Source organism: Zonotrichia albicollis, chromosome 18 (assembly GCF_047830755.1).
Source record: "Zonotrichia albicollis isolate bZonAlb1 chromosome 18, bZonAlb1.hap1, whole genome shotgun sequence".
Classification (NCBI taxonomy): domain Eukaryota; kingdom Metazoa; phylum Chordata; class Aves; order Passeriformes; family Passerellidae; genus Zonotrichia; species Zonotrichia albicollis.
The window spans coordinates 11,441,067-11,468,391 of NC_133836.1; the positions used below are offsets into that span (position 1 = coordinate 11,441,067).

At 50.0% G+C, this 27,325-nt stretch overlaps 1 protein-coding gene across 7 annotated transcripts; it reads left to right on the plus strand.

Moving 5' to 3' along the window:
• The first annotated feature begins 366 nt into the window (after nucleotides 1-366).
• On the plus strand, nucleotides 367-27,325 carry ADORA2A (adenosine A2a receptor). Of its 7 annotated transcripts, none has more exons than XM_005493344.4 (4): nucleotides 516-881; nucleotides 9,071-9,189; nucleotides 15,333-16,204; nucleotides 23,446-27,325. In XM_005493344.4, the coding sequence occupies exons 3-4, from the start codon at nucleotides 15,855-15,857 to the stop codon at nucleotides 24,404-24,406; spliced, it is 1,311 nt and encodes a 436-aa protein (XP_005493401.1). In that variant the 5' UTR covers nucleotides 516-881; nucleotides 9,071-9,189; nucleotides 15,333-15,854; the 3' UTR covers nucleotides 24,407-27,325. The 7 variants fall into 7 exon arrangements, with proteins under 7 accessions (XP_074410337.1, XP_005493401.1, XP_026652902.1 ...); XM_074554232.1 differs by lacking the exon at nucleotides 516-881 and adding an exon at nucleotides 914-1,127; XM_074554233.1 differs by lacking the exon at nucleotides 516-881 and adding an exon at nucleotides 4,681-5,325.

The following is a 27,325-nucleotide window of genomic DNA, read 5'->3' on the forward strand; positions in this document are numbered from 1 at the left end:
CGGGTGGGCAGTGCTGGGTGTCAGTGATGTGGGAATGCTTTTGGAGTGGGAATCCTGGAATAAAACCTCACTGCATGACACAAGCAGTCCCTGCAAGAGGGCCCTGGCCTGCTGTCACCGAGGTGGATCAGTCTGTCACAGCCTGGGACCTGCCATGGAGCTGATGGGAACTGTGGAGTCACGCTGGTGGATTTTCCTATTTGCAATGTCCACCCAATAGGAGCACATAGATTACTTAATTGCTAAGAGGTAAACTTGAAAAACAGAACTTAAAAAACTTAGAAGATGCCCACAAAGACCAGTGGGATCAAGTTCTTGAGAGGTTCTCCCCCTGTTTCAGAATTGCTGCGAGATGAGTCACGGCTGTCCCCAGCGCTTCGGAGGAGCGGAGCTGCCTGGGGACAGGGCGGCCCCAGGGGCACGGCGGGCAGGACATGTGGGGTGTGCTGGGGCATCCACAGCCGCCGGCCCGCCGGGAACGTGGAGCTGCTGTCAGAGAGTCAGTATCGCTGCAGAGAGCTCCTGAACATTCAGAGGGGCAATGCACGGGGCTCCTTTCCGTGGGTAGAGGTGGCCGCCGGGCAGAGAGCAGAGTGAAGCTGCGCCGTGTGTGCAGCCTGGCCCGGTGTCCCCTCAGCCCTGAGTGCTGCAGCTGCAGCTTCACTCGCTGGGTGGGTTTTCCAGCCTGGAAAGAAGTAGATGCTTAAAATAATGTAGTGAGAAAGCCCTCCTCTCCTCCCCTCCCCTCTGCCCTCTCCCCTCTCCTTCTCCCTTCCCTTTTCCCTCTCCTTTCTTTCCTCCTTTCATTGTATGCTGATCGACTCCGGTCAAAGCGCGCCGCTGTCACTCGCGGGTCCCTCACGGCGAGCCAGGACTCCCAAGTAAGTTCCGTCCCTCCCGCAGCCCGGGATGCTCTGCGGGCTCTCCGTGAGGGTGCCGGTTAAGCCGCGGCGCTGCCGGGGCCCATCCCGCGGTCCCGGTGCCGCTCTCGGTGCCGGGCCCGCCCCGCGCCGCCCTGCAGGGGGAGCCGCGGCCGCCGCGTCCTGCGCGGAGGCGGGAGCGGAGCGGGGCAGCGCCGGCAGCAACGCGCGGCTCCGGGCGCGGCCGGAGCGGAGCCCCCAGCCCAGGTGGGTGAGGCCGGCGGGGCCGCGGGAGGGGCGGCGGGGCCCGGGGAGCAGCGCCCGGGGCGGAGCGGGGCGGGCTGCGGGGCTCGTCCCGCCGGAGCATCCCGAGCGCGGCTCGGTGCCGGCCCCGCAGCCGGGGCTCGGGTTCCCTCACGGCGTCCGCGGTCCCTCTCCTGCCCGTCCCGCGAATTTGAAAAGTGGCGGCCCGCTGCCCTCTCGGTGCAGCCGAGCCCCCAGCCGCAGGACGGGGCGATTTTGCCCGGCTATCTCTTTCTGCTGCCCCGGCTCGGACGGTGTTTCCCCGTGGAGCCGGTGCGTTTCACCCCGCGCTGGTTCCCGACTGTCAGTCCCTCGACACACCCCCGCGCTCCAAGGTGTTTGCTCCGCGGATCTTCCCTCAAACATCAGGCGCTGGACTTTGCCTCCCTGCACCCACCCGTCCTCTGCCTTCCGCAGATATTTGTGCTTAATGACAAAATAGCGATTCCGGGGGAGCACCCTTCGTCCTGCAAACTTCTCTGCAGTGCTTTCAAGGAGATTTCTATCCGCTTCATAGTGTTAAAGGGAAAAGGGCAGGGACCGAATAGATGGCTCCAAACCTGTGCGGTCTTGTCCCAAAGGCTCCATCTCAGCCTTATCCCTGCCCAGCAGCTGAAAGTTCCTCAGCAGAGCCCCTTTGCCCTGGAGCGCCCGCGATGGAGCCGGCCCTGCCCGAGGGCCTGTGCCCGGTGTCCTGTGCGGGGAGAGGCGGCTGCAGGACGGGCAGACGGGCTGCGGGATGTGGGGCAGGGATGCCCTGCCCTGCCCTGCCCTGCCCTGCCCGGCCCGGTCCGGCCCGGCCCGGCCCGCCCGCAGTGCCCCAGGCGCGCTCCCAACCCCATCGGGGCTGCTGCGCCGTGCCCTGTGCGGGGATGCTCCGGGAGCAGATTTCTGCATGGACCGACAGTCACGGCTGCTTTATTGCTCTTTGGTTGCTTTATTGCTCTTTTGTGTCTCCTGTCCAGTGTGAGTTTGGGGGGTCTCGAGTGCGGGTTTTGCCATGGCCTGAAAGGAGGGAAGGTGGTTGAGCACCTTCTTCAAAACTGCCTGGGGCACTGAGCCCACAGAGAGACAGGAAGGGTTAACTTAAAGAGAACAACATGACTCACTTGGTAAATAGTTAATAGAATTGCTGTAACTACTTAAAATGATTTTCCTAAGCAGATGGCCAACCATTAGATAACTCTGTCTTTGGATGTATTTGTTTTCAGGTTTCTTATCAGGCTTGCAAGTCTCAGGCACATGTAACTCAAGAACTGGAGTAATTGATAAATTCATTCTTCTGCATGAGGGAAACTAGCAGAGGGAGAGAAAGCATGGTCAGCCCCTGCAGTCAGAGACACTCCTGGAGCATATTGCCCAAGTGAGGTAGAAAAACATTAGATAAAGTGACCAGCAAGGATGTGAGAGATACTTCAATTGGATTAGGCCTATTGAGGAAATGCCTTATTCTGAATCTCAATAAAAAAGTCAATATAAACGTAATAATGTACCACAAAAACCTATGGAAACAAAATCCTGTCTAATGTGGCAAACGGATTAAATTCTGAATTAACCAGGAAAGCTGTGAACCTCTGAATTTGTAGAGAAAACATGTGGGTACAAACTGCAAACATGTATGTGTGTACCTAAAATAAAAATGACCTATTGCAGGGTGTGAAAAAAAAAAAACCAACAAAGGCAAGCAGGTTTCCTTTTTAATGGTGGCCATGTGGTACATCTGTAATTTTCATGTGTATATAATCTGTGTCTTTCTGTATGTATTTATACATAAAAAATAGAATCAGCATCACCCTGTAGCAGGTCAGGGGATGTTGGCCCAATAATGATGTTTTTAGCCTCTGTCCTTCTATCAGTGGGTGCAAAAGGCACTGAAGGTCTGAGTTGGAAAGCCTCTGCAGGTCTCCCATATTTGCATTTCTGTTTTTGCTGATTTTTTAATAGGGTGTTTCCATAAGGAGTGCTGCTGCTATTGCATTTGAATAGAATCAACTTTTGAAAGCTCTTCATCTTTTTTGTTTAATCTTCAATGACAGATTTCATGTAGAGCTGTGTGCTTAATTTCTCCTGAGAACCAGTGGGGAAAGCTCAGCCCTGCAGAAGGTTTGGGGGTGATCTTTACTCTTCCTTTCAGTGCTGTCTCTCAAAGGGTCTGGTCCCCCCTTGTTTTTGAACCTGGCTGCTTTTCCATCTTGTGCTGAGGGAAAGCCTCTCCCTTCACCACTTCCTTTCTGCCTGGCTGACTGATGGCTGCATGATTGCTTGATGTCTGCACAGGATGTTTAGGGTTTCACAGATTTCTCACCATTTTCACTGTGCTTCAGCTCTTCGCTGGGGTTTGACATTTCTGCCCACACCAGGTGGGACAAGGCACAGAGTGGGGAAAGGCTCTGAGCTCTGCACAGCTGGCAGTGAGCTGTTCTCCTTCCAAAGGCTGGTGCCAGCATCTCTCTTGGTGTCCTGCAAAGTTTGTCCTTGTCTTCAGCTCAAACAGATTCTGGCTCTGCATGTTCATCTTCTCATTTAATCTGGATGGTGATTAAATCCCGAGGTTGTTCTTTATTGTGTGATTTCCATCTGCAAATGGAGATGGGCTATTAAACATTTTTTTGGTTGGACTCTAAAGTAAAAACCAGGAAAGAGATCTTGAGCTGTGTGTCGAGGAATCAGAGAAGAACCTCTCAAGTCAATGGAGGGTTGTTCCCTTTTATCAGGATAAATATCTGGTATTCAGGACCAGAAGGTTTGGTTGCTTCATGGGCCATCTTCAGGTTTTGCACAGTGCACCTGAACAGCCTTGGTAAAGCTACTTGAGCAAAGCAGCACCAGCTCCTTGCCTCTCTGCTCATTTCAAAAATGCTGAGGAAGCTGCCCCTTAATGAGATGCTCTTGTGGTTGAATATTGAGGGTTGGGCTGTTAGGGGTGAAGAACAGGCAGCACTCTCTCTCGGGAGGGCAGGAGGGTCTGGCAGATGCACAGAAGGTGATTTAACCTCTGGAGGCTTCAGTTCCTTCTGCAGTCAGAAGATGCCTCTCCCTTCACAAAAGTTGCATCTCTATCAGGGACAATTATTGGGTGTATTGCACTTTTTTTTCCTGCAGTAGATCAGAATGGACAGATGGCACATACAATTCTCAATTATGGAAAATATCCTTAGGAGGCAATTGGAGGTCATCTAATCCAGTCCTCTGTCCAAAGGCAGGATCAGCTATGGATCTGCCATTCCTGACATCTTTCTCCATCCTGCTCCTAAAGAGCAGAAGTGGGGACTCCTCACTTTCCCTGTGTGCAGGAAATACCCTGATGTGCAGCTCAAACCTCCTTTGCTCCAACTCATTCTTCATCCTGATCACAGTGGGCAACCCTCAGCAATCAGCAAAGGGTATTTCAAAGCACTTCACCAAATGCAGGAATTTGGCAAATGTGAGTGGGTAAAGGTGTGATCGCTTTCATTCCTCAACCCGGGTCCTGGGGCTCTTGCAGATGGGGATTTTTACATTTTTATTTCTTTAAAAGTTACACATTTCAAGCCCAAATAAAGTAATTTTATTACCACTACAAAGGCAGCTGTGGAAGAAGGGTTTGAAGAGAAATGACAGCTACAAGACAAATTGTATTTATCTTAGATGGTAAGGCAGGAGTTGCCTGCAGTGGGTTTATCACTGTCTGACAGGTAACAAGATAAAGTCCAGGTGTTACACAGGGATGTGGAAAGACTTGAAACAGGAATAAAGAATACTTTACAAAGCATTTTTAGGGAACATTTGCAAACAATGCGTCTGAGACAATGGAGGAGTTTGCAAGGAGGGAAACTTGCAGGGCTGATTTGAGCCAGGGGAGGGAAAGGCTGAGGGAATCTTCCTGTGCCGCCGTGACACAAGGAGAGGAAAGGGGGGTTTTCCTGGAGCTTTGCAGACGTGACGGGCGACATGCCGGGCTGCTGTCTGTGTGCCGATTAGCGCTTGTGATCGCTCCCAGCGCCGGGGGCAAGGCAGCGGCATGCTGGCCCTGCAGCCTGGGGCTGTTCCATCTGCGGCCGGCATTCCCCGTGTCCCCGTTGGTGCTCCCGCCTGTCCCGCAGCTCCCGATCCAGCTGTGCCTGGCAGCGATCCCCGGCCGGGGCAGCAGCGCTGCGAGCTTTCAGTGCATCCTTCGGGAATGGTGAGCTTCGCACTTCTCCCCGTTAGAAGTTTCCTCATTTAGTGTTCAGAGCTCAGAGTCTCCTCTGTTTTTCTCCTGGCTTTGCTTTGTTGGAGATGATTTGGTTTGGGGTTGCACTGTTGTGTTCTCCTCTTGCTTCTTGTCTCCGCTTTCTCCCTCCCCACCCTCTCATTTTTTCTAACCAGGACAGCATAAATGTTTCTGCTCTCTGCTGTTCTCTAATACTGGCCTCTTATGCAAATTCCCCTTCTTGTTCTGGGAAAGTCCTCCACAAACAGCCCTATCATTTTGGTTATTGAGTTTTCCCCAACAGAACAGGATTGTCAGATCCTGGTATGAATCAGCTGTTGAGCTTAAGGACTTAAGGGAAGTAGGTGGTTAAATGTCATATTCTCTGATAGTAACAACTTTGGTTTCAGTACAAGATCCATATACTTGGGCACAGGCTGGGATTTTCCATAGGAAACATTCCCCTGGATAAAAGATAGCTAAGAGGTGGGCAGCTTTTTACTAAAATCTTCAGAAGAGAAGCACGTGATTGAAATAGATTTGAGTAATTGCAGTTTCCACATACGTCCAATCCACAGATCAGTGCCCAGGTTCAATGGGACGGTGGAAAATCACATCAGGCTGACCTGGGCTGACACACAGCTCCTGCAGCATGTGTGGGGAAGCACACTGACATTTCAAGAGTTTGTAGAATGTTCTGCAGCCCGGATTTTGGCAAAAAAATGACTCTTGCTGATGGCTGCCTAGGGATATCCAGAGATAAATTGGGACTGTTCCTGATAATCCCAAAATGCAGGCCTCTTTAGCAGACCTTTTAAAACTGAGGCACCTAGCTTTGTCAAACACCTGAAGAACATTAAGGCTTTATTTTATGTCATCCCATGTCTTACAAAATGTTGATGCAAACTTTGCTTGACCGTTTTGATCAATTTAGGGTTCTTGTTAACTTTCCTACTCCATGCCTAAAGGGAAACCTTCCTTTTCCTCCGTGTGGCCACCCTATTGCCCAGGATGATTACAGCAGCAAGAGATGGACACAGTGCACCTGGGAGAAACCATCCTGAAGGCTTGGGGAGTCTGTTCTGAGAGCTCCCCGGGATCCACCTCTGTCTGATTAACATCTTCTGTGTTTGGAGCCAAATGTCACAGTGCCTAAGGAATTTGCCTTGGGGGTCTTTTTTGGTTTATCCTTGTTTGGCAAGGTGTGAGCATCATGGTTGTCATGCATTTGAGAAACGATCACAGGTTTCTTTACAGATTAACTTTTTGATATCTAAATATCTAAATTATCTGAAGTTTTCACAGGACAGAAGGGCCACTTGCCAAGGCTGGTGGAGGGATCTCTGCTGTAGTGGGGTCCTGACAGCTCCTCTCCTCTCTCCTCTCCTCTCCTCTCCTCTCCTCTCCTCTCCTCTCCTCTCCTCTCCTCTCCTCTCCTCTCCTCTCCTCTCCTCTCCTCTCCTCTCCTCTCCTCTCCTCTCCTCTCCTCTCCTCTCCTCTCCTCTCCTCTCCTCTCCTCTCCTCTCCTCTCCTCTCCTCTCCTCTCCTCTCCTCTCCTCTCCTCTCCTCTCCTCTCCTCTCCTCTCCTCTCCTCTCCTCTCCTCTCCTCTCCTCTCCTCTCCTCTCCTCTCCTCTCCTCTCCTCTCCTCTCCTCTCCTCTCCTCTCCTCTCCTCTCCTCTCCTCTCCTCTCCTCTCCTCTCCTCTCCTCTCCTCTCCTCTCCTCTCCTCTCCTCTCCTCTCCTCTCCTCTCCTCTCCTCTCCTCTCCTCTCCTCTCCTCTCCTCTCCTCTCCTCTCCTCTCCTCTCCTCTCCTCTCCTCTCCTCTCCTCTCCTCTCCTCTCCTCTCCTCTCCTCTCCTCTCCTCTCCTCTCCTCTCCTCTCCTCTCCTCTCCTCTCCTCTCCTCTCCTCTCCTCTCCTCTCCTCTCCTCTCCTCTCCTCTCCTCTCCTCTCCTCTCCTCTCCTCTCCTCTCCTCTCCTCTCCTCTCCTCTCCTCTCCTCTCCTCTCCTCTCCTCTCCTCTCCTCTCCTCTCCTCTCCTCTCCTCTCCTCTCCTCTCCTCTCCTCTCCTCTCCTCTCCTCTCCTCTCCTCTCCTCTCCTCTCCTCTCCTCTCCTCTCCTCTCCTCTCCTCTCCTCTCCTCTCCTCTCCTCTCCTCTCCTCTCCTCTCCTCTCCTCTCCTCTCCTCTCCTCTCCTCTCCTCTCCTCTCCTCTCCTCTCCTCTCCTCTCCTCTCCTCTCCTCTCCTCTCCTCTCCTCTCCTCTCCTCTCCTCTCCTCTCCTCTCCTCTCCTCTCCTCTCCTCTCGTTTTCCGCAGCGGTTCCGGAGCAGCCGCAGCTGCCCAGGGTGAGGAGCGGTGCCCAAGGGCAGCCCTGGGCGGTGAGCAGGGCGCTTTCCCCGCTCTGCACCCCGCGCAGGAAGCGGGAGCGGTGCGGGGCGGACGCGCCCTGACCGCAGCGCAGGGCTGGGAAATGTTCTATTGCACCAAACCTACGGGGAAACGGCAGCAGGGCTTGAGAGGGCTCTCAGCACCACACTGACACTCTGCAGCAGCAGCAGGGACGCTGGAAAGTTCCTAATTAATCGGATTATTATCAAGGATTTGGGGAAAACCCAGTCCCTGTGAGCGCGGGCAGTGTCGGTGTGGCTGGGACAGTGGAAGTGCAGGTCACTCCCTGGGTGACAGCAGCGTGGTGCAAGTCACAGCAAAGGCGAGGGAATGACAAAGTGAGGCCACGCGGCCTACAGGCAGCATCACAGCATCCACTCCTTATCCACAGAGGGTGGCAGAGTCCTGGAAATGTCTTAGAGAGCTCTGAGGCCGTGACCAAAGCACTGAGAGCATGGTGAGGCTGACCCTGAGCAAATCAGCATTAGCTTAGCAGTCAGAGTACCTTACAAAATGGATGAGGGAAAGTTGCTGGAAACAAACTCAGGGCACAGAAAATTTGTTCTTGTGGCTTTTGCCTGCTGTTGGGATGAGCAGGACAATGCTTTCATCAGGATAGGGATGCACAGCTGGGGAATCATTTAAAGTTACACGGAGAGGGACAGTGAGAGTTACAATTATTCTCCCTGCTGTGGAAGGATGTTGGTTGACCTGCCACAGCAGCTCTCCCTGCTCTGGGGTGAGGTTTTGTTTCACCATCGGGGTTTATGCAAACACTCCTGGCAGCCTGCAGGAGCGTGCTGGAGGGAGCAGGAGCAGGCATCACCTGGTGCAGAGATAACCTGCACTTAGAGAAGGCAAACAGGGTTTGGGAATAACTGGGTAAAAATACAACAAAACTAACAGATGTACCCAATTCTCAACTGCCTGTCTGCAAACTTCATACAGAAATGAGAGGCAAAGTCACATCTGCTCCATTATTTTAAAATAGACCAGAATGGATGCATTAGCAATATGATAAATATCTTCAGAGTAAATTCTTCCCTTGCTGTATCCCTCCATGGGTCACCTCTTCTTTATATTCTGTTTCCTCATTTCTCTCATGTTGTCCTTGAAGGAAATGCTCCTCGTGTGTGAACACAGCTGGCTTTAGTGGGGCTGTGAGGAGGCAGGGTTTGCCTTTGAGTTCTTCCCTCACACAGGAAAGGAAAACTGGCTCCTCAGAGACATTGTGGATGCTGTTGGCAGTAGTAACTTGTTTCTGGCCATGGTACATGGTTTTAATTATGCTTTTTTACTTGTCTGCCTTATGAAAGCCTATCCAAATGCTCTATTTTTTATTTTTTTTTTAGAAACACCACATAGATAAATGAACATCAGCTGTCCTGAGTACAAAAAATTTGCTAAAAAATCCAATGTTTTGGTGTCTTTTGGCAATACCTCATGATGCCTGCTGCCCAGCGAGACTTTGGTGAGCACAGGGGAGCTGTTTTCCCTTCTCTTTGTTTGGTCTGGCTTATTTAACTGCTGGTCATTCATCCTTACTTAGTTTTGCCCTCCCTGGCTTTTTGTGACCATTAGAATTGGGATAATTACTGTGAGGTTTTTTTCCTTGCTTTTTAAACATTTATAACATCCACTTAGGAAAAAAAATATGGTCAAATGCGTTTTGTTCTAATCTTCCGCTGCCACAATAAAGATTAATCCACTTCTAGCACTCGGAGGGCAGGAGGCAAAGCTGCAATGTTGGTTTGGGATTTGCCATTCCTGTCAGCCAGCCCATCTTGCTTGTTGTCCAGTGGGATTTCACTTTTGGGGCAGTTTTGGTTTTTAGGGTTTTTGCTAATGGGCATAAACAGGAGGAGAGGAGAGGCTCAGGACAGGCTGGCAGGGGGTGGGCTTGTCGCAGTTTTGGCTGCTGCCTCTGGGGCAGCACTCTGGGTATCTCTGGTAAATCATTCAAGGTTTTACACCCAGGTTCACCATGCTGGAGCACAGCCTCCTTTCTTGGCCTGGACTGCAGCAGGGATGGAAATGTGAAACAGAATTGCTGCCCCTCTTTGCCATTTCTAAGCTGATAGACAAAGTTCAGGCACAGAACAGGTCTCTGAAGAGCCATCTCTTCTGCCTTTCACCAGGACGTGAAGGGAAGGTTTTAAGTCTTGGAGGGCTGTTGCTTTCCTGTAAGAGGGGATTACACCAAATTTAGCAAAGCTGAAGTTCTCATTTTACTTATTATTTCAGGAGAACTTGCAAAGCCTATCCAGAAAGCTCATTACCCCTCTGTAGGTTTATATTACAGCAGACTTCACTTCCCAAGAGGAGACAAAGCCTGTGCTTCCAAAAATCCCTGGCCTTGCATTTTTGCAGTCAGAGCATCAGTGGCTCAGATGATATTTTGGATAAAATCTGAAATGGTGCCTGGAGGGGTCAGACTGGCACGTGGAGCCCCTAAAAGAACAAAAATTTCCACACCTGCCCATGTCCTGCTCTCTCAATGGTGTCCATGCAGGCAGGCATGCAAGTGCTCCAGGTACCTGAAAACCAAGACCATGGTGTGCTGATAATTTTGCCTGCTTTGTTTCACTTGCATCCTTTGTTAACAAAGAGCAGTCTAGAGGGAAATAGTCTATTATTAATATTTAATTTCCTCCTATTACTGTAAGCAGATGACCTAAAAGATCATTTAGGCAGCAGCCAATAATAAAGCAAAGAGAGGAATCAGAAAATGTATGTCTTGGTTAGGTGGGTGATGCCTCCTTCCTCTTTCCTGCCCCACCCAGCCACAGCTCCTCATCCTCCCATCCATGGGAGGCAGGGCTGGGGATGCTCCCCACAGCTCTGTGAGCACTCAGGGACCTGGGAAGCTGCTCTGTGTGAAGCACTCATAAAATACTGAACTACAGAAAGGAAACCCCTGGGCAGCACAGAGAAGTGCTCCTGTTGCCTTCCCAGTGTGCTCCCCAAAGGACACCTGTTTTCAGCATGTTTTACAGAAAGGAAACCCCTGGGCAGCACAGAGAAATTCTCCTGCTCCTTCCCTGTGTGCTCCCCAAAGGACACCTGTTTTCAGCATGTTTTACAGAAAGGAAACCCTTGAGCAGCACAGAGAAATTCTCCTGCTCCTTCCCTATCATGCTCCCCAAAGGACACCTGTTTTCAGCATGTTTTACAACCCTGGTTGTTTTGCAAATTTGTGTTTGCCTGTGAGCACATTGCCTGGTTTATTGACTTGATCCTCTGAAGTGGTGGGGAGAGACAAGATTTCTTGGAGTCTTTGATTTAAAAGATAGGGAGATTCTCTTTGAGCCGAAGGGATTTCAAAGAGAGGATAAAAACTGACAAGCATCTCCCCCTCCAGGCTTTGGAAAGTAGGAAACAAATGATTTAGCAGCACCAATTTTTCTGCTTAGGGCCATGTGTGAATCCAAGGATCCCCCCTAGGGGAATTAGGTAATCTGCATGTGGCTGGGACCTGGGAAGGGTCATGTAGAAGGAGATGCAAGATTGGATCTGTGGAATGAGCAACCCCCTGGCCCCCTTGAGCTGCCTGCTGATCTCCTGCCCCATCCCAGAGCAGGCACAGAGCCCCTTGGGGCCACGGGAGGCTGCTCTCTGTCACTGCGTGCCCACAGGGTGTCCTGGTGCCCCCAGGGCTGCTGAGCATCTGCAGCTTTGCTGATGGGTGAGGAGCTGTCAGGCTCTGAGGTGCATCTGCTCTGCAGCACTGACAGAGCCTGGGCTGCCCAAACCCCCAGAGCAGCGCAGGAGCTGCTCTGAGCTGGGTGTTTGAGCCAAGCACCGGCCAAGGGCTCAGCTCAGCATTCTGGCACTCAGAGCAGGGGCAGCACCTTGGTCCAAAGTCAACTGGAGATGCCAAACTGAAGCTTGCCTGGGCTCTGCTGGTGAATTGCTTCATGGGAACGTGCTGTGCAGATGCTTTATTGAATTTTCAAGGAGGAGTTTCGCATTGGGACTGAAATATGAGAGAGAACAGAGTGTTCCAAGTCACTACAAACGAACAGAGCGGCAGGTTTACAGGTTTGTGAATGACAAAAAAAGGTTTATTTAATAATGGGGGAAAGGCCGGAACATAGCCCGGGGTATCAAGAAGGAATTAACAAAATAAAACAAGGGCTGATGAAGAAATACTAATTGTAGCTGTCCAGCCTGTTGAGTGATACAGGTTATTTTTCTTAAGTTTCAAGAAGCTTGCCATGCTGATCCCTCAAGGGCTTGAGATGTTAAATATACACTTCCCCAGTGAGTAAAGCAGATTGTTAATTAATTTTTTCTTATTAGACCTGATTGCTGAGCCTTTGGGTCTTGCATGAAGTAGACAATTCTACAATAAATTTAATTTTGCCTCTGGATCTACGTCATGATCTCTGGGTGGTCTCTATTTAATTTTGTCCCTGTGCAGTGCATTTCTAGCTGTATAAGCAGAAAGCCTGAGCCTGTTTTTGTTGTAAAGCAAGTTGCACACACTCCTGAAATGGAGATTTGCTGTGCCAGGTGAGCAGTACAGCAGCGGCACTGTGAGAGGAATGAGCAGGGGTGGGTGAGCTCAGCTTGAACGTGAACCCTCCTGCACATTCTGTCAGCAGCAGGTGAGGCTGGGCTGGTGTGGTCAGTAATTGGCTTTCCTAATGTCAGGGGCTGCTCAGCAGCACTGAAGCAGAGACAAAATGTTGTTTTGTGGTGGCTGGGACACCTGCTCAGCTGCAGCCGTGTCTCCCCTGAGATGTGCTGGCTCTGCAGAACTCCGAGTGTTTTCCGGCCCATCTGAGAGCAGAGGGTGGAAGGACATGCTGTCCTTTTCTGGACATAACATTCCAATTGCTTCAGAGTAAATGGCTGGGGCTTGGGATGAGGAATCAGGCCACTCACTGTTTGTGTAGAGAGATGGAAGCAAGACACAAACAAACTCAGGGATAAAAATTCAAATTCAACACGAGGCCACGAAAGAGTCAAAGTGGAAGGTTAAAAGCTCTGTTGTGCCAGAGGACAGTGTGTGATGCAGCCACTGAACTGCAGGTTCCTGTTCCTTTTCATGTCCAGGCAGAGGTGTAGGGAATTTCAGCTCTGTGCTGAGCCATTGGTATGTGCAGGAGCTCCACAGTGACGTTTGCAACTTTCCTCCATGTCCTGCTGGAGTCTGAGATGAGCCAGAGTCAGGATAAACAAAAAATGCATCTAGGATTAGTATGGATTCGTTGTCCTACTGAAGGGAGCTCTCAGTGGGGAAGAATGTGCAGTAATTTTGCTTTGATCCTCTTCACTGAGGTGTTTGAGCTGTGAACTCGATGGGCAAGAGCAGCAGCAGGGCTGTAAATGAAGGTGCCCCATTCCCAGGGCTTCCCTCAGCTCTGACTCTGTCTCAGAGGAGCTTGTGGAGGAATCACAGTGGCTCTAGCAGCGGTTTGGGCCCAGAGTAATTTGTTAAATGTTTCTGATCTTGGGCTGGCACTGAGTTTGCGGTGCCCTTGTCCTGCATGGCTGTAGGAGGTGTGTGCTCCCACTCTGTCCTGCTGAGGGCCCAGGGGCTCACACCCACCCCAGTCTCAGTCTCAGCCGTGTCCTGCACGCCCCTTCCTCTGAGGAGCCTGTTTTGCCCACTGCTTCCTTTGTTAGGTTGTTTTTTTCCTCCTACCAGCTTTTTCCTGTCTTTTTTTCCTCCCTTCTTGCTCACACAGATGCACAAAGCCTTGTTTATTTCTCATCCTGCCCCTTCTGTTCTCTCTGCCTCCAGATCTTCTTTATTTCTGTCTTATATTCATTCTAATCCTCTTCCCCAGAAGCTGGGCTGGAGGGTGAGGTTTCAGTGCTGCTGCTTTGGAACAAACCTGTTGGGATTTGTAATGGACAGGCAGATCCTTGCAGGGGCATATCACTGACATCCCTGAAATCCTAGAAAGTAAAAGCCATCCTTAGGAAGCCACTGAAAAACCGAAGGTTTTGCTGTAGGAGCACAGACGATATAGAGACTTCTTGGGGTTTTTCTTCTTTAAAAAATATTAAGTGGATGATCTTTATCTTCCTCTTAATAGCTTGATCACACACTGATCTCTTCTGTTGATCTCTTCTGCTAAAACCAAACAAAACACAGAAACAAGATAGCTGAAGGTAGAGAGAAGCAAGGGGTTTGAAGCATGTCCAAACCACCAAGAATCATTCACTTTCCTTTCAAATGCAGCATTAGCAATAGAGCTCTAAATCAATGAAAGGTCTAAAATTAGATTATATTCCTGAGATCAGATGTGAATCACAAGTTAATCATATTTTCTTTTATTATCACTGTCTTTACCCTTTTATTTTATCCTGAGAAATTAGGTTTCTGACTTGAAAACAGAGTGAACTGTGAAGGCATCAAACCCTGATGGGTGAGACCACGCCAGATCACCTGTGGATGGGGCTCAAAAATCTTGTGTTTTGGAGCTCGGTGATTTATCAGTTAGTGCTGTGATTCTCTCTCTCCTAACCCTCTGATGTATCAAGCTGTTTCTTAAATTAATGAGAAAATATTATTGCTAAAGCTTGCTAAATAAGGTTTGCAACCCACTCTGGAAGTGACAGGCGAGGACAGCAAGCAATTATCTCTTGACTGTGGCACAAAGCTCAGGGAATTGTGTTCTCCCTTGTGCATTTTTAGCTGAAGCTGTGGTGAAATGCCCCCATATCTGAGCAGAGGTACGAGGTGACCTGCAAGGCCGTGCAGGTGATGTGTGTTCCGTATGAAATGCAGCTGCAGGGCTGTTTCCTCACAAGGCCAGAGCTGTGTGCAGGAGCTGCAGGAGCTGGAGCGCAGCCCTGAGCATGGCCCTGTGCCTGGGTGTGTATTTTGGGAGAGGCGAGTTTGGGTGGGCCTGGTTCTGGCTGGCTGCAGGAGAAGGATGATGCTGTCCTGGATGCCACCAACACTATGGACAGTGCAGGTGTCATGAACAAATGGTTTGCTTATAGGAGAGAGATTTACATGAACAAAAATAACGGAGTTGCAGGAGGGGAGCCTGCAGAGAGCCTTGCAAAGAGTGAGCAGGAGTGCCCTAAAGATGTCCCTGTCTGGATACCTTGGACACTTCTCCCTGCCCTGGATCTTGCACCACGGATCCATGGAGGCCACAGAGGGCTGACCACACACGTGCCAGCAGCGTCCTGGGGCTGAGGGCTGCTGTCCCTGCAGGGCAGGGCTCTGGTGCAGCAGCTGTGTGGGCAGCGCGTGATGGCTCCAGCGCGGTGTCTGCCCTCAGAGGGAGACAGGTGTGTGGGAAAGCTCCTGCACCTTTCCTCTGTGCAGCCTCAGCACTTGCCAGCACATAATTAGCGGGGCTCTCGTGTTTCAGGGCGGGCTGTGGAGCAGCTGCTGAAGTGCCAGCTCAGTTGGTAGCCTCGAAAACAAAATGTCCCTTGTTTTCCATCACCAGAACTTGGGTTTGGCCCTGCAGCTTTCAGGATAGACAAAATGTGAGAATTTTGCCAATAATGTATTCTTCTAGGTCTGTGTAATATCCGTTATCAATTTAATGTGCCACTTTAATGAGATTTTGCTTTCTCCATCTCCTCCGTAGAGCTGATTACTTAGTCTATGTGGTCGGTGTTTTCTTTTCTTTTTAGAGGAAACTGCAAGTGAAGAAGTTTAATGTTTGCTTCAGCTGAAGAGAGTATTTCCCAAGTCCTGGTGGGAAAAGGTGAAAAAGAGGACCAGAGGATGTTGCTATGGCATGGGGATGACAGGAAGCCATGACTAGAAGGAGGATTGTCAACAGGAAACAAAGCACGGCAGCCAATGTGGCTCTGCTGTACAGCACAGCTGCTGTGCTGCGCTGCCTGCTGGACCCTGAGGCCTGGCCAGCACTGGCTGTCCCCAAGAGAGATTCTCCTGTCCGTTTGTCTGCTGGAGCCTGAATTGTTCTGCACCTGGTTAATCCACTGTGCTGCAGCTGGCAGACCCTGGGCTTCTTTTCTCGACACCATCCACTGTAAAGTCCTTGAGCAGCCATGGGGAGCAAGACGTGTGTGTGAGCAGCTTTCCTGGGCTGGCTGAGCCCTGCAGGGAGCCCAGGCAGCTTGAGGGGTGCTGGCTGTTCAGGGCTCTGCAGATATGAACGCTGAGCTCTGGGGCTGGTTGTTCTCACCATGCTAGTACATGGGAAGGACGACTTCCTCTCAGACATAGCCTACATCATCCTGGAGCTGATCATCGCTGTGCTGGCCATCCTGGGCAACATCCTCGTCTGCTGGGCCGTCTATCTCAACAGCAACTTGCAGAACGTCACCAACTACTTTGTGGTGTCCCTGGCTGCTGCTGACATTGCTGTGGGGGTGCTGGCAATCCCCTTTGCCATCACCATCAGCACTGGCTTCTGTGCCTTCTTCTATGGCTGCCTTTTCATTGCCTGCTTTGTCCTGGTCTTGACCCAGAGCTCCATCTTCAGCCTGCTTGCCATCGCCATCGACAGGATCATTGCCATCCGAATTCCCCTCAGGTGAGCAGGGGCTGGCCTGGGGTGGTGGGGGCTCAACATCCCTAAAAACACAGGTCTGGAGATGAGTCAAGGAGGGAAAAGATAAATGAGGATCGGTTCTTTTTCTCCTGTATTTTGAAAGCAGCTTTTCCAGGTCCTAAAGTCTGCCTTGGCTGGTGGATTTTCTGCTTGTTTCCTTTTCCTGTTCTCCTGTGGTGGGTGTCCATGGCATCTCAGAGGTGCTGCCTGGGAGCTGCCACTCCATACCCAGGCAAGCTGTGCCCCGAGCTGCAGGCAGTGGGGGGCAGAAAGGGGGTGAGGCTCCTGTGGGGAGCAGGGGGTGCTGCCTGAAGCTGGGGCAGCAGGGCTGGGGCAGGGAGCTGGGGTTGCTCTCAGGGGTCTGTTAAATGTGAAGGGAGAGGAAGCAGCAGGCTACCAAGGAATGGGCCTCAGGAAGGTTTGGAGTGGCTCAGGCACTGCCTATGGAAGCACAGCACAGGCTGGGTCAAGGTCAAGGTGGAGGCTTGTCCCAGCCCAACCTGCAGGTGGGGATTTGTGATCTCTGCAGTTGAAAGAAAGGAAAGGACATTTTAATGACTGAGACTGGCTGCTATTTGGTGAGTGACCAAGGAGGCTGGCATGGGACAGGGGCAGGTTTGTCACACACACAGGGGCTGCTGCTCATTCAGTTTGGCAGGAGCACATTGCTGCGATGGGCTCTGTGTGCCCGTGGGCGCGAGGCAGCCCCACAGTGCTGTGACGGCTCTGAGGCACTCACTGAGCTCCAGAGATGGAGAGGAAGCTCTGGAGAGGCTGCAGAAGGACTGTAGGAGTCTCCTTCCTTCCTGTCTTGTCCTTGGGAGGATGCAGCACGCTCTCAGGAAAGGAGAGACCGCCCTCGTCTCCTGAACAACCAACGTGGCTGCAAAAATGGAACCAGTTTCTGGTTTTTATGCTCTTGAGTTTGAGTTTTTGGACATCCTCACTCTTCTTGAGTTTAAATCACTTTTGCTGATCTGTACAATTTAGTTCTGTCTCTTCTGAATACTTTGGTCATGCAGCACTTATGTCAATTAACACAAACCTCCTGTTCCAAACCAGAATGGGAGCCCTGGAGAGCAGAAATTGCCTTTCCATGTGGAAGGACCAGGGCAGCCAAGTCCTTCCTGAAGCCTCACCTCAGCAACTTTGTGCTGCTCCAGCATTGACTCCAAACCCTATTGGTCATACCTGTCGCAGCCTCTAGTTTTGATGTAGGTGTAAGGAACAACTGTTCCATTCCATTGCAGAGAAAATGCTGTTGATAATGGTTACCTATAAACTGGACTGTCTACACTTTTCTACAGTTCTGCTATAGATTATTTCAGTTTATAAACCAAAATAATGATAAATGGTACACGGAAATATGTTGAGTAGCCCCTGGGAGCTGCCTCTGGAATGGTTTGAGAAGGGCTGATGTCTTGATTTCATCTCTCACAAGGTAACTCTGAGGATGCCTGCTGACAGTTTAAGCTCTCTTATTGCTAGAGCATGACTTGCCAGGAAAGGGATTTTTAAAATCTGGATTTCTGCCCACATTTTGGGCTATCACTGTAACTATATTGTCTTGAAAATGTAATTTCCTGGAACAGCCAAGGTAAAGAGTCTTTTCAAAAAAACCCAGAGTACATCACTGCTGGGCAGACACCGGTTTCACTATCTTGTTTTGGAAAAAACAGAGCACACCCTCTTCCTCCCCAGGAACAGAGGGACTGATTGGATGCAGAAACCCACAGGTAAATCCATGGGTTCCTCTCCTCTCTGTCCTCTGCTGTTTGTCCTTTCACAGCAGGAGTGATGTTCTTGTCAGTTGTGTTTTGCCTTTAGAATTTATGGATGAATAAGCGTTTATAGCCTCAGACATGGTGAGAAAGTGAAAGCTGATTATCTGAAGAGGGAAATGTGGTATAATTTAGATTGCCCACATCCTCATGTTTTTTCTTTTTTCTAATAGCTGTTTGTCTCAAAAAGGGGTCAAACAATTTGATGGAAAGTTCTGCCACTAACAGGGTGTTGTTTTCACCTCATCCTTTAATACCTGGGAAGGTCCCTTCTCCTCCTCACAGGACATGAAAGGTACCAGCAGGTATTGTAATGAATAATTATTCATTAGCTGAATAATTAATAGACCAGACTTCCTTCACTCCAGGGAAACCAAAAAGGGCCAAACCTGTGCTTTATTTTTCTGTTTCTCTTTAAATATCTCATGTCTGATCTGTCCTAATGAAGATAACTCCATATGTGGATGTGTATTCCTGCAGAAATAAACTGTCAATATTAAGAAGGCAGAAGAGTGGGTTTTCTGATACTGCTTGGTTTTGGACCCCTCAGTATATTATTAGTTACCTTTGAAATAATTTTTTTTATGGAGAAGACATCCTCCTTCAAAAACCTGCAATGAAAAAAATATTTATAGGTGAAATTTTAAAACAGATAAAAACTAATTTGTGAATATCTTATGTGTTCTGCCTTTCAAACAATGGAAATACTTTGTAGAATTTGGTCCATTTTCCACAAGTTCTCAAGCACTTTGCTGAATTCTGCCAGGTTTTATACAAATGTACCACTCTGCAAGGGGCAGCAAGGCACTGCCAGGGAAGGGAGCCCGAGCCATTGTTCACTCTGGGACAAAGCGAGGTCTCTCCCAGGGCAGGTACCTGAAAACCTGCACTAATATCCAACCCCCAGGTGCTCTGCACAGACCTGGCTGTGATGGAGCCCTGGGCCAGGAGCAGTTGCTGCTCTCGAGGCTGCGCGGTGCCAGCGTGGGCAGCGTGCCCACGTGTGATCCTGGGCAGGGATCTGTGGAAGCGCATTCATTCCCAGGAAGGACAGGTACCTCCAGCTCACAGCACTCAGAGGGGAGATTTTCCTTCCTGCAGCCAAACAGAAAGGTTTGCTGAGGCTGCTGAGGTTGCTGCTTGCTGTCTGTGCTGGATTCAGGCATGAAACACGTGGGTCACACAGTGCCACTGCAGACTTTGCCTCCAGTGAAAGCTGCTGCTGCTGCTGCCAGGCTTCTCTGGGGAAACATTAGCCAGGTGCAGCTCCCTGATGTTTGGAGCTCTGGGACTGGTTTATCCCACGTGGTGCTGGTTTAAACTGCAGTTTTCAGGTGGCATGGGGATGTTTTTCTGCCGCAGGACATGAAGAATCAAGGAAGGAAAAGCTAAATGAGGATAAGTGCTCTGGCTTCCCAAAATCTAGGAAACATAGGAGAGATGAACACCAACCCTGAATAAAGTGTAGGATGTGCAAGGGACCTTTCTGCTGGGAACAGTCTGTTTCAGTAGTTGCTTTAATTCCCTAGATTTCCTTTCTGAAATGCTCCTAAGTGAGCATCTAAACCAGTGAATCAGGGTTTTAATGTTTTATTGCCACTTTGAGCCATATGTGGATTAATTTCTTTCCCTGCTCACCATAAAGCTTTTGACTTTATGGCAGGCATTTCCTACGTATGTTCATCTGTTAAATAGATTTAGGGCAGGTTCAGCCTAATGTGAGAACAGAGTAATCCTCCTCCTTCTCTTGAATGGGCACAGCTTTGAGGGCAGTGCCCTCATGGCCTGCACAGAACTTGCTGTTACCAAGGTTTTGCTCAGGAAGCCGATCACATCACAAGCAGAACGTGTCTGCCCATCATTCCTGCTCCTGCTGATTAAAGAGATCCTGCTGGGCACCTGTGCCCACCTGGGGGAATCCACCTGCCCCTCTCCATAGCAGTGGATAAACAGCAGGATCTGCTGGTACCTGGCAATAGAGGAGGAAGGTTCCAGATGAGTGGTTTGGGAAAGGTTGTTCAATTGATACTTGTGAAGGTCTCAGTTTGATTTCTTGCCCTGTCCCAGATTTCCTGGATGATCTGGGATTGCCAGGGTCTCTCATTTCCACCTACATGTAATAGGGACTGAATCTCCTGCTTGGTCCTGTCCCTGATGCTGCAGCTGCCTGAGGTGTAGCTGGTGGGTGCTTGGTGAGCAGTGTTTTGTAGTGATTTGTTAAACACCTTTAGCAGTGCTGAATTCAGAACAAAGCCCTCAGCTGGGCATTGGGGTGATGCAGTGTGTGAAAAATGCTCCACACCTGCCAGAGGATGGGCAGTGCTGTCCACAAAGGAGGGCTTGGAAGACAAGCAGCAGGATGGCTGGACACTGTGAGGGTGAGTTAGGCCAGCTACACATCACTCAGTGTAGTGAAAGAGTTTAATTTCTCCCCGAGGACACTCTGGGCAGACTACCAGCTCTGCCTTCCACCCAGTCTCAGAGAATTCTTTGTCTTCATGGCACAGAACTCAGTCCAAGGGCCCAGAAGTGGCACATCCACAGCCAGGTTACTCCAGGCAGCCCAGAGGAGCTGTACATTCACCAAGGGCACCTGTTCTCCTGCTCCACTTTGCCAGCTGGGTATTTGGGAGAGCAGCAGGGCTGGTTGAAACTATTTTGAAGAAAACTTTCACATTTTCATGTGTTTGCAAAAGTCGGGTTTGCTTTTTAGAGGAGACGTGACTCTATCCCCACCATGAGCATCCCTGTGCTCACGTCCTTAGTGTCTGCAATTTCACAAGCAGAAGTGGTTGGTTGTGTAGCAAGTGTGTTATTTGCAGGAAGCAGAAGTGCTGCTGCACAGACAATCCAGTGCAGCCTGGACACATCAGACACGCTGCAAGGTCACCTGCCAGCTCTGCAGAGCAGGGGCTGCAGGAGTGAGCAGGCTGTGTCCCCTGCATGGTGCCAGCAGCCCCCGGGGCAGGGGATGTGTCTGGGGAGCCCTGAAGTCACCCTGTGGAATGGAATGGAATGGAATGGAATGGAATGGAATGGAATGGAATGGAATGGAATGGAATGGAATGGCTCTGGCCTGGCTGCTGTGAGCCTGGAAAGATACTGAGACAAAGCACACAAAGATGTACACAAAGTCTTCAGTGACATCTCCAAGTGGATGAGAGGAAAGAGTCCAGGAAAGCCCATCTGGACTGTAACGCTACCTCAGCCAAGTCAGTCAGAGGTGCCTCGTGTGGATCCCAGAAATGAAGCTCTCCTAAACAAATCCACACTTCTCAGTGGGTACCTGGCCAGCACAAGGCCTTTGGCTTTGTCACCAGATGCTGTGAGCTTTCTGTCCTGACCCTGGCAGATGCTGAGCGAGGTGTTATGGCCATGCAGGGCAGTGCTCTGCAGCTGGGCAGCTGCTGGGGCTCGCTGCTGCTCTGAAGCCTTGCACAGCTCCTTGCATGGGAATCCCCAGGGGACAGCAGGGAGGGGGAAATGCGGCGGGGTGTTTGTCTGGAGCAGCGGTGAATGTATTTTTAGTGGAAGGAAGGGACATCTCTAGTCGTGGGATAACAGCTGCACAGTTTCAAAATTCCTCTGACAAGATGTAGCTAATTCCAGGGCTGCAGGGTTTTGGTGGTTGTGGGATGTTTTTGGGATTTATTTTTTTTGTTTTGTTATTGTTGTTGGGTTGTTTTGTCTTTTTTTGTTTGTTTTTGTTTGTTTTCTTTTGTTTGTTTTGTTTTGTTGTTTTTTCAAGCTTCAAGGGTCCCCAGCCACTCTCTTGCTCCCTGAGTGTACATTTCAAAGCACAGATGCTGGTTTGATGTGTTGATGAGGTCTGAATGGAGCAGCTCTCTGCTACCATTCATGCTGCTCCCTTTGCATCCTTTAAGCACTGGGCAGGATCCGCTAATTGCTGGAAAAAACCTTTTTCTCCCTCAGAATCAGCTGAATCCCTTCCTCATTTCTGGAAGGGCAATTTAGGTGTGTTTTGTGTGCTGGGAATTGTGTGCTTGGCTCCCTTATCCACTTACTCTTTTCTGGTTTTGAAATGCAACTGAGAAAGGGAAATTGAAGCCTGATGGGTCTTGTTTTTTTCCAAGGCCCATGGTCAGGGATTTAAAGCATGTGCAGGATCTCCATTCTGTACTGTGCAAAAGCAGCCACTCTTCTCCCCTGTCTTGAACTTGTGCTGGGATAGGAGCATGAACCTGTGGGAGCAATTATTTCACTGGAAGATGGAAAGATTTCTGTGGTTTGCTGTATTATTTCTTGTAATGTTTGTTTTTGGAGAGAATTCTGGGGACAGAGGCAGAAGGGTAAACACTGGGAGCTACTGTTGGGTCAAACACAGTGTGGGACCCACGCTGCCATGTGGGAACCCAGCCATCTACTTTCCATGCTGAGCATTACCCAGGGAAGGAAATTGCACTGAAATGTTAAACTGCTGCCCTAATTTACATTTTCAGAGGGGAGAAACTGGTGGAGTCAGCTCAGGATTCACAGTAACCTGTGAGGCCCTGGAAACTGGCTGATAACAAACAAACCAAGGTCTCTGCTGCACTGCCAGATCCTTACCACGTTGTTTATTATTTCTTTTAACAGATTTTGGAAAGTTTACTGTTAAGAGCAGTGGCTTCAGCCAGGCATCAATACCTCCACCACTGAGGTCCCTTTGGTGTGTGCAGGGCAGGCCATGGCACACCTGTAGTCAGAGAACTGTCCCCAGCTTAATTCCTCTTTTCTGAGAAAGACATGGGGTCGACTTAGCTGGGCTGGTGAGGAAAACTCTGACTTGCCTCAGTTATGTCAAGAAGGCTGGTGGTGCTGCTTTTCCTGAAAGTGGCACTGAGGAGCAGAGTGAGGTGCCATGCAGGCAATGCCAGCCTGGCTGCTGCAGCTGAGCCAGCAGGATTTCCTTGGAGCACACCAGAACGTGGATGCAGGGCTGGTGGCACCGTGCCTCCAGGCTCTTTTGTGCTGTTTGGTTTGCAGATCTACTGCAAGAAAGACCTAACAATTCCATGCTAAAAGGCTGCTCCTTTGCCAGGAAGGAGATGCTGGCTTAGGCTTTGGCAAGAGACCCACAGTGGTCTTCATCTGTTCATCACGAGGATCAGAGCAGTGCTCTTGGTTACCCAGGCTGCAAGATCGATGTGCACACCCAAGTGGACTGGTGCAGTGAAGGAGCACAGATGAAATCTGAATTATTTCCCTGCTTTTCTGTCAACTATTCACTGCTTAAAGGAAAGGGGAGGGAAGTAGGTGGCAGACAGTGTCAGCATGTCCTTGGTGTGCTGCTTGGGTTCTGCACATCAGTGCAAAGGCCCCTCTGATGCAGCAGGTGCCTTTCTCACTGTCTTCTGGGCCACGGGGCCACTGTGAGGTTGTGTGGGTGCCAGCAGCTTGTTGGGTGACACTGACACAGCTCCCATCTCCTCTGCTTTACAGGTACAATGGCTTGGTGACCGGCTCTCGAGCCAAAGGCGTCATTGCCATCTGCTGGGTGTTGTCCTTCATCATCGGCCTGACCCCAATGCTGGGCTGGCACAACGGAGCCCAGATCCAAGAGCCCCATTCCAACTGGTCCTCTCCCATCAACTGCAGCAACAGCATGGTGGCGTGTCTCTTCGAGGCCGTGGTCACCATGGAGTACATGGTCTACTACAACTTCTTTGCCTGTGTGCTCCTGCCCCTCCTTCTCATGTTTGGTATCTACTTGAAAATCTTCATGGCAGCGCGGCGCCAGCTCAAGCAGATGGAGAACAAGATGGTACACGGGGAACGTTCCCGCTCCACGCTGCAGAAGGAGGTCCATGCAGCCAAGTCCTTGGCCATCATCGTCGGGCTGTTTGCAGTCTGCTGGCTCCCGCTGCACATCATTAACTGCTTCACCCTTTTCTGCCCGGACTGTGCCCACGCTCCCCTGTGGCTGATGTACCTGGCCATTATCCTGTCTCATGCTAACTCGGTGGTGAACCCCCTCATTTACGCCTACCGCATCAGGGAGTTCCGCCACACCTTCCGCAAGATCATCAGCCAGCACATCCTGGGCCGCAAGGAGCCGTTCAAGGCGGGAGCCGCCAGCTCCAGGACTTCCACCCACGGCGGGGACGCGGAGAACGCCAGCATCCGGATCGGTGAGTATGCGCTGGAGCTGTACGGCAACGGAGAGATCCACAGGGACCCCGAGAAGCAGGACTTGAACAAATGCAAAGCTGCCTTGGAATGGCACCAGAACGGAAACGCTCTGGACTTGGAGACAAACGGACATCTCCCGCATTCCTGTAAAAATGGGATTCTCTCAGACGCATGCCTGAACAGGGAGCTTCACAGTGAAGAGCTAATTGATGCCCAGGTGTCTTACTCAGACCTGGAAAGAGCAGCCTTTACTGCAGCTGATGTTTCCTGATGAGACTTTCGAAGTTTTCCTGGTAGAATTATTTTTTTTCCATTGGTGACCTCTGCCATGGCAGAAAGGGAGGCTGGGGGGCGGGGGGAGAGCAGTGCATTCAGATCACTGTGGAGAAAGGGGTCCATATCCAGGACTGTTGGATGATCCTAAATACCAGGCTGGAGAAGAGCCAAGAGACCACTGAAGTGGACTAAGGAAGGAGGACACGTTACCCATCAGTGACCTGTCACCAAGGGCAGTGCCAAGGTCCAGGATGGCATTCCAAGTTGAGCACTGGGAGACTGCTGATGCAGGGATTTTGGGACATTTTGCTGTACTGTGCCTCTGGTTGAGAGCTGGTTTCACTGTCTTTACCAATGGAATGGCTGGAAGTATTCCCTGAATAACAAAGAGCAACTGGGAAGGAAGGGCCTCTGAGTTCTGTGGCCCTGCAACAAGCAGAAGGGGGATAGCAAAATTTGTTGTCAGGAAGGATGCCAGGAACTGCTTGAGAGGGAAGGAATTTACCTGATTGGAACTGTGGATACTTTCAACCATGGCACTTTGTCTTTCAGTTTGTGTTCTTGAAGCTTTTACTGCAACAGGTTGCTCAAATGGGTTTTTTCCACATGATGATAAGGTTGCTTTATGTTAACTTATAAAAGATGGGCAAGAGCTCATGTCTGTTCCCTGAGTGCTCAGTGTTCCAGGTGCACATGACAAATATAACCTCTTAGCACTCCCCTTTGTCCAACAAATCACCAAAGCTGAGCCTTGCCAAGGATTTCCCTTGGCAAAAGGGCTGTGGTGCTGTGGGCTGTCCTCAGGGCAGGGCTGTCAAGGGCTCTGGGTGTGGGAGCTCTTTGCAGAGCTCTGCCCCTGCCTCTGTGCTTCTCCTCCTGAGCTCCTAGGATGCAAATTCTTTCTGTGGCCCCAGATGTGTGTGAGGGGAGGTAATATTCCATATTTCAGTCATCTTCATCCTCACTCAACAGGCTGAGGGACTTTTGTTTTACTTCTTTCTTGGGGTAGAGAACAACCCACACATATACCTTGACCTAATTTTGGAATTCCAATGAGCTCTATTTAAAAAACCTTTTCTCCTGTATTTCAGTTTTTTCCTGAGAAGCCTGATGTGTCCCTGTGGTGCAGAGGCCAACAGAGGAAGCTCTGGGCTCTGTCTGGTTAGAAGATGCTCCTGATCTGAGAAGCTGAAAGGTGTCAGTGGTATTGGAACTCAGCTTAGAAACTTCAGTTTCTACTTTCTGTAGAAGAGAACAGGCAAATTTGTGCTGCAGCAAGTGTACACGTTGCTGTGGTTTGTTGCAGAGGTGTTTCACTGCAGTTTGGTAATTTTCTGGAAGGAAAATTAAGGAAGTCTGGCAGCTCAAGAACAGCATGAATTCTACCTGAAGATTGTCTGGGTTGAGTTTTTCAGACAAATAATCCATGTCCAGTACTACGAGCCTTCTGGAGAGACAGGCAGTAGTCCCAGGTCCTGCTGGGAAGTGAAAAGTCTGGTAATTCCAGGAATCTGAAGCTCATTCCCTAGCTGAAATCATCAGAAATATCCTCCCTCAATCTGGTTCCTCCTCGGGTCTCTCCACGAACATTTCAGAAGCCAAGGGGGATTTTCATACTTGAGGAAGAGCAGGTTAGGTCTGTGTGTTCTTATTCCATGTTTATTTTATATATTGTGAACTATTAAAACGAAAAATCAGATTTATTTTGAGGAGAATTTTCTTTTTGCCAGTTTCCCCACACGCATGTGGGGAGAAGCTTGTGATGCTGAATGTGTTTGAGCATGTAGCTGCTGTGGGCTACACAAAGCTTGCTGTGAGATGGGTAAAATGATGTGGCTGCCACCACAGTGCTTAGCAGAAAGACAGGCCAGTTGTAGAACAATAGACTTGGTGGTTTAATTGAACTGCTGCTTTCTTGGCAGGGCTCTTGCCCGTGGTCTGATGTCAGAGGAGAGCATTATCCCTGAAGGAGCTCTGAGCCATCCCCTGTCACTGATGTCACGGGCAGCTCCTGCGTAGGGGGACTCGGGATCTCGTCACTCCTGATCCTTCTGGATGGAATATTTCTGTGGGTTATTTGTGTGATGCCTTCTCTGACCTCCTGTAACAGCAGCAGAGAACTCAGGAAAATGGGGGGCTGTTCTGTTCAGGCCTCAGCTGGAGCTGAAATGTTTCTAAGAATAACACAAGATTACATCCGGCACTCATGTCAATAACAATTAGGTCCACAAAGAGCCAGAGCAGGGGAGGAAGTGTGGGAAAATACCAGCGTTGCTCATGGGCTGGAGCACACACAAGTGCAGAAGTGTTGCCTGCTGAGTTTAGCTGCCATTGGCAAAGGGATGGTTTGCACAGTTGGTGTGGATTGGTTGTGTGATTTCTATATTTCCTGAGCACCTCCACACCTACTTGTGGCTGTTTCTTGCTTGGTTGCCCCAAGAATCCAGTTGATCTATGTTGATGGACAAGCTTAGGATTGTTCTGCTTTCCAGATTGCTCTTTCCTGCCCAACTAGATCACCACCTGAGCTTAGTGACTTTCCACATGTCTTGAATTTAACTTTGGTGGTGCTGCTTGAGCTGCCCCCAGGAGTGTCCGGTCCCTTTCAGTATCAGTGATCAAGCTTGAAGTGAAGAGGGTGTGTGAAGGGCAGGGCAGGGAATGGGCAGGGTGCTTTGTGGGGCTGTCTGCAGTCACAGGAAGGAAGGGATGGCAGCTGCACCGCAGGCTGGGCCCTCTGGCAAGCACATGGCTGAGATGGACCCTCAGAGGATGTTTCTGAAGCAGTTGTTGGGGAGAGCAGGAGCCTTTTGAACAGAATTTTGGACTTCATATTTCTTGTTTCCTAGGGATCATAATTTCAGGGCTTCCTGCTTTTTGGTTTGTTTTCCATTAAAAAAAAAAAAAAAAAGAA

Bases quoted from the DNA above. Each gene is read 5' to 3' on its own strand.
- ADORA2A (XM_074554236.1), top strand. From the start codon at position 15,855: ATGCTAGTACATGGGAAGGACGACTTCCTCTCAGACATAGCCTACATC. The intron at 16,205-23,445 runs GTGAGCAGGGGC...TCTGCTTTACAG, and splicing joins GCCATCCGAATTCCCCTCAG to GTACAATGGCTTGGTGACCG.